Genomic DNA, 13358 nt, shown 5'->3' with positions numbered 1-13358 from the left:
AAATTAAAAATAATACCTGTGGTCTAATTCACGTATTTTGAAACAGTTAAAATGTGGTTGACATATTTTAGAAGACGTTCTATTGAAAAACAGTCCTAAATACGTATTCACGAGTCATTTCAATACAACGATTACTCAATAAGATCGCAACTCAGCGATTTGCCACTTGACGTTTAATCACTGGCACCAAATTTCAAAATAAGTAATTGGTGAATACCGCGGAGGCACGATCGAATACGGATAAAAACGAAATCGAAACAAAATCGGTCGATTAATACGTGAATACGAAAAGTGACAAATCACTTGCATGTTGTTGAAGTTTTGATACGTGATTAGGCCACAGGCTACTACCAATAATAGCACTTACCAGGTACTATTTCTTGACCAGTTCCTTGCGAGATATCAACACGCGCGTTCGCCGCGAATCGTTCGGCGAAGTCTGCGTCACACGTCGACACAGTGTCCGCCAGCGCTAACAAATGCATCTGGTCAAGCGAACTCAGTCCGGGCAGGTGAGTGTGGGTGAGTAGACGTGACAGGATGCGACCTGGGCAAATTATTGGGATGTCAGAAATAAAACAAAAAACAATCGTCATTATTAACTTTGGCAACTCTGTGCTATTTTGGTTCTCCTACAGCTGCCTCTTTTCTGATTCGATCCCGTAGGGTAACTCTGAGCATTCTGCTTCATTGCCCTTCGGGTGACCTTTAGCTTTCTTATAAGGCCTTTAGTAAGAGACTACATCTCTGTTTCATACACAACACACAATGGACGAAGATTTCAATTCTTGAGACACTGTGATCATTTGACGAGACGATGTTGCTTGTCTGTATTATCCATGCAAAGATCAACCTAATTGCCAACACAAAAGTTTTAGATTACCTTGCCTAGGACCGAAGTGCGACAGAGGCTGTCGTTCAGGCATCGACGGTCTGCGGTCGACACCTTCGTCGTCGCCTAGCAACAACGCGTCCAAATCCTCGTCTGTGTCGAGCATAGTCCCCTCGAATAATACGTTGTAATCCTGGAATAATTTGTATTATTAATTTAAACCCATTAAATCAATATATTTTACACTTGTTCCATAAAAAAGTGACACAACGGCCACCATTAATAAATAGTTTATTTTTTACTTTGTTGCAGTGGGCGTGGCCAGTAAGAAAGAAATAGATACAACCCGGTCGAGTTAACTGAAATGCGCATCTCGCTGAAATGCGACTCGCCCTCGCACTCACCCGAACATCTTCCCGCGTTCGCCCCGTCCGTATTAGAGCGTCGATGGTAATAGTTTATTTTTTACTTTGTTGCAGTGGGCGTGGCCAGTAAGAAAGAAATAGATACAACCCGGTCGAGTTAACTGAAATGCGCATCTCGCTGAAATGCGACTCGCCCTCGCACTCACCCGAACATCTTCCCGCGTTCGCCCCGTCCGTATTAGAGCGTCGATGGTAATAGTTTATTTTTTACTTTGTTGCAGTGGGCGTGGCCAGTAAGAAAGAAATAGATACAACCCGGTCGAGTTAACTGAAATGCGCATCTCGCTGAAATGCGACTCGCCCTCGCACTCACCCGAACATCTTCCCGCGTTCGCCCCGTCCGTATTAGAGCGTCGATGGGACTCATACGCCAGGTGCGCAGTTAACTCGGCTAACCCAGTCGAGTTAATATGCTATAAATCATGCCACGCCCCACGTGGTGATCATAGTACACACGGCCACACTATTAACTATCCATTTCCGTTTTTGCTCTCGCTCTCATCAAATGGTGATTCTTTGCGATAGAACGAGACGACATGACAGGCAATGGATAGTTAACACTGTTGCCGATGGTACGTCTCTTCCAGGTTTCAAAAGTAAGTGAATTGTTGGTAGATTTAAATTTCATCGAGGTAAAGATCTGAGATGAAATAAAAAGAAATATTTTTAAGTGTATTATGTATTAGAGAAATTGAAGAGAGATTATTACCTTAGCTTCTTGTATAGTGGACGGATGATGCGGAGACTCTTTGTCTGCGACAAGGAGTGTCCATAGAGGTAGCGGCGGTACTGAGGTAATCTCGGCATAGTCTAGCTGTACATCTTCAGTTATCTATAAAGTTTATGGTAATAGTAAGGTAAGTGATGCGAGCCGAGCGATGAAAATAAGAGGTGAGAAGTAGGTAAATAATTAAAAGTAATTTTTATTATTGTTTACTCAACACTTATCATCATCGCTCAGCCAAATAATCATTGGCACAACGTATTTAATTTATAGATAACATGTAAATTCAGTCAAAATCTTTTCGAACCAATTTTATTGCTTGATTTATATTGAAGATAGTAATTTTTAAGTCCATTTGTACTAGTGCATAGTGCTTTTTATCAAGATGCTTCATATTCAGAGTTAGTAGTGCATCAGTGTTTGAAGAATACTTCCTGTTCATACACAGTTCAAAAATAACAATAACAATTTGTAATGCTTTTAATACTCGCATCAAATAAATACTCTTACTTTCTTTCTTCTTTCAATTATATTTAAACACATATTTTTTATAACGAAACAAAAATGTGTTGTATACATTTGTGACGTAACAAACGACATAGATAATAAACATGAATAAGATTTGACATTCACGAACAGTATCGAAAGCATGGCGGCGCGGCGCATGTTTGTTATGTTGAGATAAGAAAGAATTAAATAACTTACAATAAATAAATACCAATGTATTTTTGTTTTCTACTACTGTTACATGACATAATTTAGCTAAACAATTTATTTATGTAATACCAGTCAGACACTTTGTCAAGATGATTTGTGTGTAAAACATGTACAGATGTTTGCCAAAAAAATTCTTCTAACCTTTATCGCTAAAATTATAAGATACGGTAGATCTGATTTACAGTAGAACGCCGATTATCCGAATTAATTGGGACCGGGGTCGATTCGGATAATCGAGAATAAAGTCGGATAATCGGTAATAAAGAAAAACGAACTGTCACGCATAGAATAAAATATAATAAGTTTAATAAACGGCACAAATTCTTGGGATAAGTGGCACAGTAAAACACAATTAAAATTACCATTTTGTGCCACAGTAAAAACTCCGTTCCATGTCATGGTCGGGCCAGGAATCACAACACACAATAACGCTCACTTGAACATTTCAATCAGAGTAAGTTGCAACCCCATCTAGCCTTAACAAAAATACAAAGTATAAAAATTACCTGGTTTTAATTTTTTATATTAAGCTTAGGACCGATTCGGCGCACTGTGGCAGACGAGGCGAAGAAGATCGGCAAGACTTGGAGCGAGATCAAACACATAGCTCAAGACCGAACGCGATGGAGGACTGTTGTGGACGCCCTCTGCCCCATCTAGGGGACATAGGACCATAAGTGAAGTCAAGTTAGGACCGATTCGGATAATCGGCGTTCTACTGTACGTTTAAAGTTGGTATTTATTAACAGCAAGCGCAGTGTACAGTGTAGTTACCTGTGCAACGCCATCTAGCGGCGAGGCGGCGCCGGCGGCGAACGACACGGACAGCGTGCGCGAGCGCGACCAGCCGCGCTGAAACACACGTGCGCAATGCATGCAGGCGATGCCACGGCTGATTCCAACATGCATGGGGCCCTGTCTCGATGCTGGGTGTTTTTATTATTATTATTTTGTACGCTTTGGGGCTCACGGGTCAAAAATGGCCCGGTCCTTTATAAGGCTTACGTGGGGATACAGATCTAACACTTCCAAGATTATTATTATTAACTAGCTGACCCGGCGAACTTCGTACCGCCTTAGCGTAGAGATTTTCTTTATATTTTTTTCCGTAAAAACCTTGTACAGAGTATTAGAAAACTACAAAAAAAAAATCAGCCAAATCGGTCAAGCCGTTTTCATGTTATGTCGTGACAACGGAAAACGGGTTTCATTATTATATATATAGATTTCTGTCTAAAGCCTGGTCCGTGAGCACGTAGAATCCCGTCCAATGACCCCAAGCTACCCATCCCTATCGCTCGCGCGTAATTATGTTGCTGTCGCGCTCGCACACTCACTGGGGGCGCCCGTCGCACAGTCGCCACGGACCAGGCTTTAGATACTCTTGGTATGTTATCATGTAGGTTTATAAAAGTTTTATTATTAGTGAATCCAGCATCATTGGATGCTGGTTGTTTATCTCATGGTATCCATCAGAAAAAAATACTTAATTATTCTTTATAATTAGTCGGTTAAAATTCTACTACGAATTTAGGCCAAGATCAGTTATAGGTCTAAATATAATAATCAAACAAATCACAGGTGAATCTGTCGGTGACTCAAGAATAGTTTGGTGGTTGCGTCATACGAGTGTCTTTTCATGATGCGGGATATAAAATCTGACACGCCAGGCAAAATGGCGGCTTGAAGTTTTATTACGACTGCTGGGGCATATCTGCCTGGCCCATGTATGCCTTTAAGAAGCCAAAGTGTAGTCATTTTATAGTTCGCGCTTTTTTATTTTGGGCTGAATCTTCGAAGTGATGGGTGTAAAAATTCACCAGCAAAGAGACGAGGGAATTGTGATGAGATCGTGAATTTACCAATTCTAACAAGGCTATAAGAATTATCAAATCAAAATCAGTATAATAAAATTATAGGTTGATTGTATTTTAAAACAAAACTATGATGTTGATAACTTTACAACCTTGTTGGAATTAGTAGCATATGTTCCACATTTATACGACATTTCTGTAACCTCAAAAAATAATTATTGGCCGCATTCATATGGCCTTCGCTTGTTCTGACCTGCGGGGCTCATATTTGAATGGATTTTGAAAACCGTGTATCCAATTGGGTTTCAATTCAATATAAAAATTTTGTTTTACATGGACACATAGTATCACCAGTCACAGTTCAAAGTGTAGGTGAAAAGCTACTGATATAATAATTTGGTGCCATTTAACATCGCAACTGATAATAGAGATTATTCAAATGCCACATCCACCATTTTAATTTTTAATTTGCGCTATGTTACAAGCCAATATAGCACGTAACACATAATATACACATATTCATCATTCCTATATTAATACAACTATTCACCCGACTCATAACACGTGAACAATCTAGGCTATTTAGAATCAATATGTTTTATTAGAGGTTAACAGTGATTTGTGCCTCTGTTTATTGGTAACATACACGTGTCTGGCAGTGATGCGGTTAAGATATTTTTAAATGAGAGTAAATTGTTAAAAATGTTTCAAGTTCCTAGTGAAACTATTCGGGTATTACAAGAACATACCTACACTAGAGTTCAGAGACTTAATGGGAGAACTATGTACAATTGTATATCCCATGTGCTTATCTTACCTGCCTTGATAAACTGTCTTCATCACCCTGTGAACTTCGAACGTTGTATGTGCCACCAATACATCTGAAAACAATCAAGAACTCGTTATACTTCGTATAAAAAAAAACTAAAATAAAATCACTGTATGTTTTTTTCTCAGTTCACATTAGAAACTTAAAAATCAACCCGATTGCCTGAAATAGAAATAACATTTCGTGCTCCTCAGGGCAAGATAAGTCAGCGTACAAGGGTCAAATTATGTCATGTAAGATGTCATTGACACGATTTTTGTGACCTCTTTTGTCATTTATACTACACGATAAAATAAGATTTAAAGTAAAAGGGCATTAATTACCTGACAAGATGAGCCAGAATCGCCTTGACCCATCTAATTTTCCCGCTGTTGAGCAACTCCATAAGTTGTTTCGGGTGGTATTGAGGTAGCACGGGGCACGCCATTTGCGACGCCTCAAACAGGCCGTAATCCGGCATATAGTCCAAAAGTGGCTGAAATAAAGAAAGAAAGAAATCAGATAAGTCATTAATTTTCTGATAATAGACTTTTAAAAAGCGCTTTTTCAGATCTAAATACTTTTCTTTCAGCTAGTCTTTGACTAGCGACACACGGAAGAAAAGCAAATCTAATGCTTGCGAGGCACAGATGTGACGATGCGATGTCGTGTTTGTTTCAGACTTGCTGGAGTCTATGGAAGACTTATTAGTTAATTTACTGCACGATATCATTGACAGTTCTCATTATCACAGCGTTACCTGTGGTTGATCTGGTTGTGTTTTGTTCCGCCTTCTTGCGTCTCTCTCCAAAAGCTGCAAGTTGATGGACGACACTCGCTGCAAATGCGGCGCGGACACTCGGAGGTCAGAATCACGAAGTGCCCGGGATTCGCTGCCTTCTTCTAGCTCCTAGAAAATAAATAGTGCAAAATAAGATCAGGCAAGATCTTAACGTAAGTAAATAATAAAAATATCGGTTATAGTTCAAGCCACGATAGCCGAACGGTGAAGAAGTCGGACTGCCCGACTCGTGGTCCGAGGAAAATTGAAGTAAATTCAATCATTGATTGTCACATACTCATATTACCACTCATACAAAAACTCATATTTATTTTTGGGCACGTTTACAATTTTTTTAATTTAATTAATTATTTAAAAAAAAACAATAAATACCTGACGAGTCAATATTTGAACATACCTGTCCTCCATGCAATCCAGAAGCCATTTGCTGGTGCTCAGGCTTCCACTGCGAGTAGACGTGCATCTCAGAATCCATTCCCACGACAAGTATACCGTCTCGCACCCACGAAATCTGCATAGGCAGCGGTGGTAGACCATCTGCAGTCTTCAGCTCTATGCGGCGAAGCTGCATCCATCTGATCTCTTCCACGAATAACGGGGCGGCTAAGGACGAAGCCTTGCGGAGAATAGGCCGGTTGTTGTTGATGGATTCTTTCATTGCCTGCAAAGATATTAAAGCTTTGTATTCTCTGTTTAACCAAACATGAATCTAAGAGCCGTCTTGAATGGTAATAGTCGCATCGTATTCTTTAATAGCAAGTTTTTAGACTAAACTGACGGCCTCGCGGTTTGTGTACCTACTATAAAGCCAAATGCGTTAACCAAATCCGAATGTACCACATTCTGCAAATAAATAATTTGAATTTGAATTTGAATAGCTTCGGGGGTAAAATGTTACACGTAATAGATACATTAAATGAGTTTTTACGTATCTACAAGTTTCTTTATCTCTGTAAATGGCGTATTCGTTACACAATTAAGGGCTGATTTTTCAATCGTCAGATATCTTTTAACTGAAAAACTGAATACTGAAACACTGTCAATGTGCCAAACTTATTCTTCAGGTACAAGTTATCCGACGATTGAAAGAAAGAAAGAAAGAAAGATACATTTATTACAATGGACATCACACAAATACAGGCAATTACATAGACATGACAGTGGCACATAATAAAGGAGGAAAAAATAAAAACAAGAGTAAACGATTGAAAAATCAGCCCTAAATAAGACGTCCCATTTCTATTGGCTTCTTAAATGTTTTTCATGACAATACCTTCAAATTGGCCTGCGCAAGATCACTGGAAACAGGCGTGAACAGCAACACCCTAGACCCCACGGCGACCGTCAGAATATGCGAGCCGTCCTCCTTCGACACCCAGTCCAGTTGCACGAGGTGTTTCTGTGTCAACGGACAAGTGTTGCCGTTCTCCATGATGCTCCGCCGTAGAGACTGGAGGGTGCTGAAGGACGGGACTGCGAGGAGACCCGTGGTCTTGCCCGGGTCGCCTTCGCCGTTGCGGCTGTGGCTGCGCTCTTCGGATGACAGGGTTTGGAGAACCTGGTAAAGGGAATCAGGATTAGAAACTATATTCAAGCTTATGTTAATATGGTTAACTCCCTAATATACCGAGGAGACCACTAGATTTTACAATACTCCGAAATATACATAGTAATTTAAGTTACATATCGTCGAATTTTATAGAAATCACCTGCATCAGGCGTTGTTTTTGAATTAGCTAACAATTTTATACGTGATCTTTAGAAGCATGTCTGCTAGGCCAAAGGACTTCAGCCAATGAGTACTATTAGAAATACGGGGTCATCTTATCTGTATTATTTTTATCGTTTCGTTTGCTAAAGTGGTTTACACTGGTAGGCAAGATTGATTTTTTTAATGGTACGTATGGTGCATACCCCTGGCAGTCTGACGTTTCTAAGCGGTATCGTATCTTCTAGGAGTCACTCGGCGCAGCCGGTACTGTCGCACTCATGACCAGTGATAGCTCGCTATAATCGTACTGACCTGTGTCAACCTTTGCTTCTTCTGCATGAAGGAGGTATCGTGAAGGTACGAGAGGTCAATCTGCGTGTCAGCACACACTTCAACATGGGGTAAGCTGACGTTTCTAAGCGGTATCGTATCCTCTAGAAGCCATTCGGCGCGGCGCGTACTCTCGCACTCATGGACTTATAGCTGACTTTAAATGTACTGACCTGTGTCAACCTTTGCTTCTTCTGCATGAAGGAGGTATCGTGAAGATACGAGAGGTCAATCTGCGTGTCAGCACACACGCCTACGCGAGGTAGACTGACGTTTCTAAGGGGTATCGTATCTTCTAGGAGCCATTCGGCGCCGCCGGTACTCTCGCACTCATACACGCAAACGCAGAGGTTGACGAAGCGCGCGTCAGTCAGGTTGTTGGCGGTAGTATTGCCACCTTTAGGACGGGTGAAGGAGCGCCCGCATTTGTACGCGCACGCTATGCGACCGGAGTATGCCGCGCTTATGTGAAGGGGTTGCCCTATAAAAAAATATATGAATGTGTTAAATGTGAGTCAGTCCTGATATACATTATATTTTGTCAAATTATATCTTTTACAATTACAATTTTTGACAGCCGGTTGTAAATAATAAATAAAAACAGTTACCTGGAATGTCAATAGCAGATTCTTGATCTTTATTCATCATTTCCCATTCTTTCCAAGTATATTCAAATTCATTGTCGTCTTTCTTTGTGACATTGCATTTCCAGAACCTAGGAACAAGATAAAACACAATTTGTAAAACATATAAGTTGCGTATTTAATACAATACATATGGCAACATCATCGAAATTGGGTTATAGCTTTACAAGCTCTTGCATTTGTCGAGGACCATTTCTCTCTCTCATCAAGTGGCAAAACTGCCAAATACCGTATTCAGTTAATTGTATTAAATACTAGCTTTCCGCCCGCGGCTTCGCGCGCGTGGACTACATTATCTACATATTTTACGGAACCCTATTTTTTTCCAAAATAAAATTTAGCCTATATGTTACTCGTGGATAATGTAGCTTTCGAATGGTGAAAGAATTTTTAAAAACGGTCCAGTAATTTTTGAGCCTATTCATTACAACCAAACAAACAAACAAAGTTTTCCTCTTTATAATATTAGTGTAGATGTAGACATACCTCAATGTGCTATCAGAGCAAGCCGTGGCCAAGATGTAGGGCGCCAAGCAAGCTGGGTAGATCGACGCCGAACTGAGATGGCCGGCGGCTGGCGTCGCGTGTATTACGTCCACACCGTCAGGAAGGGATAAGGGACATTCGCACACCTGTGGACAAAATCTTATGTTAATCCTGGAAAATTGGAATGCCTTATGTATCAATTTATAGGGCATTAAAGATTCAATAAACAAAATTTAGAAGCACCCTATATCATAACGAAGATTAAACTCAGATGCATGTCATCCAGGTGATATAGGCAAGTGTTTTTCACAAGAAAATGTGCAATAGAAAATTTGTGATAAGAGCAATCAATAGAAGGGGAGTAATTAGTCATAGCCATAGTCATAAGCGTTTATTGCATCATGTTGGTACATTACTTACAACCCTGGGAGTACTTTTTCAGTAATATATGTATATGCTATGCTAGTTCACGAACGTTTAATACAATTTCTATTCTGACTTACCTTTTTAGTAGATATGGAAAGATGATCGTTAACCGGCGGAGGCGGCGGCACCCGATCTTGGTCAAGCGACACAGAATTCTTCCGCGATTCACCTTCTTCTTCTTGGACAAGTGCACTATCTGGCACGTACATCATACTGTTTGTGAGATCATCTGGAAAGAAGAGTTTCAAATTAAATTATGTACCTTATAAGGTCTGCATTACGTTGCTTTTACTACAAAGATATGCAGCGAAGATTGGCGGTGTGCAATAACGTAGAGAATTTGTGAAAAAGTGTGCATTTCTCCTGAAGATATGTGAGCAAGATGAGTATAGAAATATTCCTCCTTACGTAGCTTAGTGCATATCTGGTCAAGGAGCAGCCTAAATGATCTAATTAACAACGTGATCTAAGTAACCGAATTCTGATTTAATCTGTATTTTTTAACCAATAATCCTTCAGGAAGATTTTTGTTCAGCAAATCATTAGGTTGAATTGAAACGTACAATATGGATCATATTCATATAATAAACATTGCTTTTTATCAATATCACTCACCATTAGCATCAGCCTGTGACGACACGGTGAGTCTCCACATATGTACGGTGGATCCTCCATCTGTCCTTTCCAGCACGACGATATAGAACGGCTCGTTGAACACGGCAGCCTTGCGGAGGTCTACTATCGCTTCTAAACCAGCTTCTGTGATGGTATGCACGTCAGAGCCTTCCACGCCTGAGTCCGAACTATCAGTGTCGGGAGAGGTACGCTCGCCTGTAAAAGAGCAATAACTCATTAAATAACTAACAACGTTTAGCGGTACAGTCTTTTTTTTATTACCTGGATTTTTTATTACTTTCATGACATGGACGTTCACTGCTGAACATGATTTCTATATTGCCCGGTTGGTAGCGGCCCGCATCCAGCGCCTTCCCGCTACCTTTATGAGGACGTCTGTCGCAGGTGGACGTCCCCTGCGATTTTCTTCGTGAGGATGCACTGGCAGAGCCATCTTCTGTAACGTCACTAGAGTCACTCACTTGTGATAAGTTGCTCTTGGAACACGTGTAGCAGCTGAGTGTTGTGCCAATCATGAGTGGCGTTGGCGATCGCGTGCAGCTGTATGATGGCGCCGGGCCGCGCCGTGGACTGCTGCGATACGATCTTGATCCGGTCGTGAGGATGCACTAGCAGAGCCATCTTGTGTGACGTCACTAGAGTCACTCACCTGTCATAAGTTGCTCTTGGAACACGTGTAGCAGCTGAGTGTTGTGCCAATCATGAGTAGCGTCAGCGATCGCGTGCAGCTGTATGATGGCGCCGGGCCGCGCCGTGGACTGCTGCGATACGATCTTGATCCGATCGTGAGGATGCACTGGCAGAGCCATCTTCTGTGACGTCACTAGAGTCACTCACCTGTCATAAGTTGTTCTTGGATCACGTGTAGCAGCTGAGTGTTGTGCCAATCATGAGTGGCGTCGGCGACCGCGTGCAGCTGTATGATGGCGCCGCGCCGTGAACAGCTAAGATACGATCTTGATCCGGTCGTGGAGGATGCACTGGCAGAGCCATCTTCTGTGACGTCACTAGAGTCACTCACCTGTCATAAGTTGTTCTTGGATCACGTGTAGCAGCTGAGTGTTGTGCCAATCATGAGTGGCGTCGGCGACCGCGTGCAGCTGTATGATGGCGCCGCGCCGTGAACAGCTAAGATACGATCTTGATCCGGTCGTGGAGGATGCACTAGCAGAGTCATCTTGCGTGACGTCACTAGTCACTCACCTGTGATAAGTTGCTCTTGGAACACGTGTAGCAACTGAGTGTTGTGCCAATCATGAGTGGCATCGGCGATCGCGTGCAACTGTATGATGGCGCCGGGCCGCGCCGTCGACTGCTGCGATACGATCTTGATCCGGTCATGGAGTGGGATCCCGCCGCCCTCCTCTAGAGTTGAGTCGGATGACATTGACATGGTGTCGTGTTGCTGTAGGAAAAATTGCGGATGAAATTCCTGTGAGAGAGTTGCTATATAATTTCTTGTGTTGTCAACTTTATTTATTATTGCTTGTGTTGAGGTCAAAATCAACGATTTCATTATGACATGATGAAATATAAATATAATGTGATAATATCAAATACTAAAGACATGAGCGTTCGCATCTTAAAAGGTAGATCACGCTTTTAACACGGAAACAGAGATTGCGAAAGTTTTTCTTCGTACATGAGACATCACTTTCAAATAAAACCATTTACATGTAAAATAACCTAATAATTACTTACGAACACATCTTTATGGCGCCGTTCCGAAGTAGCTATCTCAGCGAGCAGCGTGCGAGCGTCGATAACCGCCTGGAATACTCGTAGACTTTCCCCGTCACTCGCCACAAAGCATGCCGAAGGTGAGTTAGACAGGTTTCCTAGAGTTGTGCTGAAATAGAACATTTTGTTTTATCTTGTTGTAGGTAAATTGGTAGTAAGGAGATGTCAACCATTAACTAATCTAGACAAAACATCTTAAAAATAACACAAAATTGTACCTCTGAAACTCTACATAATTCTGAAGAAACTGTAAAATAAAACGTTAATGGATGCTCCAATTCTATAAATCACTAAGTCCATTTTTCCACTTTTGAGAAATGGCGTATTGAATTATTAATTTTAATACTGAAACTAAACTAATGGAAATTAAAATAAAATAAAAATGTATGTTTTACTTTTATAAAAGTTCTTTAATTTCTAGGAACAAAATCAACAATATCTTAAATAGTTCCGATAAACCTTAAACTTTAAATCGTTGGACTTATTTTAAATGAACGGACTAAGGGATATTTAATCAATAGTTTATGGACTTAGTTATTTTAATTTTGTACTCTTATATATCACATAATATGTATTCATAAAATTTTCATAACTTAGGTTCACATTTTTACTTACTTATCAATATTACTTACATATACAGGGTGACTGGAACTGAACCCGCCATAGCTAATAGGCGTATAGAGGAGGTCATTTGCTAATTATTGAACCTTACTTTCTATGGCTAAAGTTTTATAGTTTAGGAGTTTTTTTTTATTTGATATTAATATCGAATATGTCTTTATTCAAATAAAATAAATTTCTGATCCAGATAATGATTGAATAGCTAGTTACGAGCCGCCAAAGTTCAACAAAAGTACAAACCACGATAAAAAATTCTACTTCAAATTCGATTGAAACAAAAATTAATGGTGATAATGGATTGCCAATAATCCTAAAAATATCTCCAGCTTCTCTTCTTTCCAATGATATATCACACGTTGTAATTGGATATTGAAATTTAAATTCAAAGTTTATGGAAGAAAATGGAGTAATAATACAAAAATTATCCATACAAAGTTGATTTTGAATTTTTTTAATTTTTTTTTTTCTTTATAATGTGTACTTTTAATTTACATTTTTTTTCTAAACCGAATAGTTTGCGTGACAGACGCTTCCAAAGTGGAAAAAAGTCGCCCACTAACTTCTAAAATAAGAAAATGAAAAATCTAAAAAAAACATAATTATGTTGTACATTACTATAAAAACTACCAACGAAAATTGTTT

General features: G+C 40.2%; 1 protein-coding gene across 1 annotated transcript in view; it reads right to left on the bottom strand.

Moving 5' to 3' along the window:
• The window catches only part of LOC135079292 (dmX-like protein 2), a 60021-nt gene that overhangs the window by 29062 nt on the left and 17601 nt on the right, over positions 1–13358 (bottom strand). Inside the window, exons 18-33 of the mRNA XM_063973909.1 lie at positions 12057–12204; positions 11559–11760; positions 10335–10550; positions 9797–9948; positions 9294–9439; positions 8772–8878; positions 8337–8644; positions 7396–7680; positions 6520–6783; positions 6081–6230; positions 5665–5816; positions 5330–5393; positions 3473–3550; positions 1967–2089; positions 884–1025; positions 368–547 (exon numbers count right to left, since the gene is read on the bottom strand). Coding sequence (XP_063829979.1) covers positions 368–547; positions 884–1025; positions 1967–2089; positions 3473–3550; positions 5330–5393; positions 5665–5816; positions 6081–6230; positions 6520–6783; positions 7396–7680; positions 8337–8644; positions 8772–8878; positions 9294–9439; positions 9797–9948; positions 10335–10550; positions 11559–11760; positions 12057–12204 — 2717 coding nt within the window. The remainder of the gene's footprint in view (positions 1–367; positions 548–883; positions 1026–1966; positions 2090–3472; positions 3551–5329; positions 5394–5664; positions 5817–6080; positions 6231–6519; positions 6784–7395; positions 7681–8336; positions 8645–8771; positions 8879–9293; positions 9440–9796; positions 9949–10334; positions 10551–11558; positions 11761–12056; positions 12205–13358) is intronic.

The sequence above is a fragment of the Ostrinia nubilalis genome, chromosome 16 (assembly GCF_963855985.1).
Source record: "Ostrinia nubilalis chromosome 16, ilOstNubi1.1, whole genome shotgun sequence".
Classification (NCBI taxonomy): Eukaryota; Metazoa; Arthropoda; class Insecta; order Lepidoptera; family Crambidae; genus Ostrinia; species Ostrinia nubilalis.
The sequence above is the reverse complement of the archived record's forward strand: the minus strand, read 5'-3'. Positions and strand labels throughout refer to the sequence as shown.